Genomic DNA, 2,391 nt, shown 5'->3' with positions numbered 1-2,391 from the left:
TCTCTCTCTCTCTCTCTCTCTCTCTCTCACACACACACACACACACACACACACACACACACACACACGTACTGACTCAACGAATGCTAGAACAGGTTACATCCTGGGCCTTGGGACCTTAGTATGGCCCTGTCCCAGAAGTCTATGGTTGCTTGCTTTCTATGTGGTATCACTAATACTGTGGGGACCTGAAGAGAGGTTAGAGAAACTTCCTCACAGAGACTCAAACTTTCTTCCTCTTTTATGGAGAAAAAGAAAAAAAAAATTATTATTATTTTTTTTTGTCAGAGTTTGACAAAGTCAGTGGGCAAATGCTGACACCAAGCTCTACTGTTGTATTTTCATGGCTTCTCTTCTGCATATCAGTTGTGACTTCAGGCTGTTGAGCATAAGGCTTCTGCCTTAACATGAGCGAGTACTGTCTTTCTGTACCTCTGCTTCTCACCCTGACAGGACTGCTGTGGAGGGTTCTGTGAAACAGCTGCACGCCACAGTTCACTGCTGCTAGTGGGGTAAACTTCCCCTTCCCCAGGATCTTAGCCCTCTCTAGAAAAGTTTTCTCCAGTGGGGTCACGAGGTCAAGAAATAGAAATGTATTTCTGGCTCTTAAAACCTAGGGCCAAACTAGTTTCTCAAGACCTCACACCAAGTTCTGTGTCTCCAGGAGCCTGGGCAGGCGGCGTTCTTTCCTGTGTGTCCCGAGCCTCAGCTCCACTTGGGACGGCATACCTGTCCCTCTTCCGTCGGGGCCAGGCTCGCAGCCACGTTCATGGCACCTGGTTCACTCACTCATCTCCGCGGATGCCTGGGTTCAGAGGTGAAAGCCCTTTGAAAATGCTCACAGACAATGGGCAGATCAAAGGGGGTGTTCTTCCATGAGTCCATGGGAACAGACAGCCCATCTTGGTCCCATAAATGCAGTATTTGGGGGTTTTGGCTATACCTTGAAAGTCAGAGGCATCACAATGATAAAAGCAAGCTCTCCACACAGGGATCAAGGGCTCCAGACTCAGTTAAGTAACAAAGGCCTGACTGTCTAGGAACTGACCTGCCCACACTGTCTGCAAGGGACAGATTCTCATGAGCCAACAGCCTAATCCTGCTCAAAGGGCAGTCTCAATTCTCTGTCCAACACCCCATAAAGGAGAGGGGGTCCTTACTAAGCAAACAACAGTGCTGAAATCAGGCCAGGCACCTCCCTGCTATGTGCCATCCAAGGAGCCAGCCTGCAGAATGTGCCACCCTCCCCATAGGAAGCAAGTGCCAACCTCTCTCAGGCCTAACCCTGCCTGCATCCAGGCAGTGCTGAGCAGCTCAGCTAGGAGCAAGTTCTACTCATGATTACCTTGGTTGGAGTGGATAGGCTGAGGCAGGGAGGCTGAGGTGGGAGCTGCAGTGGGAGGGGAGCTGCTGGGTCTGACGCAGGGAGCAGCTGGGAGCCGGGTGTCCTCACCAACCTGAGGAAGAGTACTGAGTCAGTCCACACGAGAAAGAAGGATAGGAAGAACATAAATGCTGAGGCCAGGGCCGTGAAGAAGAGTCAACATTCCCCGACCACAGAATGTTGAGAATGCTCTCATAGAATTGAATAGTAGGTACCACGACTGTACTGCCTGAGGACCCAGCCTGAGGTTTCATGGGGACAGGAGCGGTGTTAATGATCAGAGACCCTAAGGGAGTTCATGGTTGTTTCCCCAAGATAAGTTCCATCCTTGGCTGGCTCCCTCTACCATGTTTACCTTCTTTTCTGTGTTGCTCAGTTTGGACTTGACATCCTTGGCTTTCTGAATGGCTTTCAGTACTTCCACAGTGTCCAGCTCCTTCTCTGTGGTTGCTGCATCATCTAGACAGATCTACAAAATCCAGAAGGTAGCTTACAGCATTGAAACTGGCAAAGAATATTGGGAGAATGGTGAGATTCTGCTGAAGACTGGGTCTGAGCACCCCAATAGGCCCCCAACAAGATACTGGAGGCTAAGGAAGGCTCTACACCACAACATAAGAAACCTGGAACCACCTTGGAGGGCCCATGGAGGTCCCACATAGCTTAGGACATCTCAGGAGTCCTTCTCTATTAAGAGGGGGCAGCAGCCTCTTGGGGACTGAATATACTGAGTTCCTACTTATAGGCAGAACACAAGCAGGATTGACTGTCAAAGAGCAAGAAGAGAACTTCTGGACAAGGGACTAGTGGGCAGAGATAATAGTAGAGGAAGAAGGCAGGAGTCCCATTCCGGAGAGCTGTGGGCTAGCATGCAAGCAGAAAAACCACTTGAAGGATACTCCAAAAGCTTTGGGCAGGTGGAATCAGGGGTCTTTTCAGCTCTGGAGCCAAAAAGGGAAGAACATTTATTTATTTATTTATTTATTTATTTATTTATTTATTTATTT

At 49.0% G+C, this 2,391-nt stretch overlaps 1 protein-coding gene across 4 annotated transcripts in view; it reads right to left on the bottom strand.

Annotated features, from left to right (window-relative positions):
• The window catches only part of Nisch (nischarin), a 35,955-nt gene that overhangs the window by 12,780 nt on the left and 20,784 nt on the right, over positions 1–2,391 (bottom strand). For 3 of the 4 annotated variants that reach the window (XM_013346916.2, XM_013346917.2, XM_005348726.2), the window contains exons 12-13: positions 1,740–1,853; positions 1,346–1,457 (exon numbers count right to left, since the gene is read on the bottom strand). In XM_013346916.2, the coding sequence (XP_013202370.1) occupies positions 1,346–1,457; positions 1,740–1,853 (226 nt within the window). Of the gene's footprint in view, positions 1–20; positions 806–1,345; positions 1,458–1,739; positions 1,854–2,391 lie in introns of those variants that run through there. The other variant, XM_026780023.1, reaches the window with a different exon arrangement.

This window comes from Microtus ochrogaster, chromosome 6 (genome assembly GCF_000317375.1).
Source record: "Microtus ochrogaster isolate Prairie Vole_2 chromosome 6, MicOch1.0, whole genome shotgun sequence".
NCBI lineage: Eukaryota > Metazoa > Chordata > Mammalia > Rodentia > Cricetidae > Microtus > Microtus ochrogaster.
Note: the sequence above shows the minus strand (reverse complement) of the source record. Positions and strands in the feature narration are given on the sequence as shown.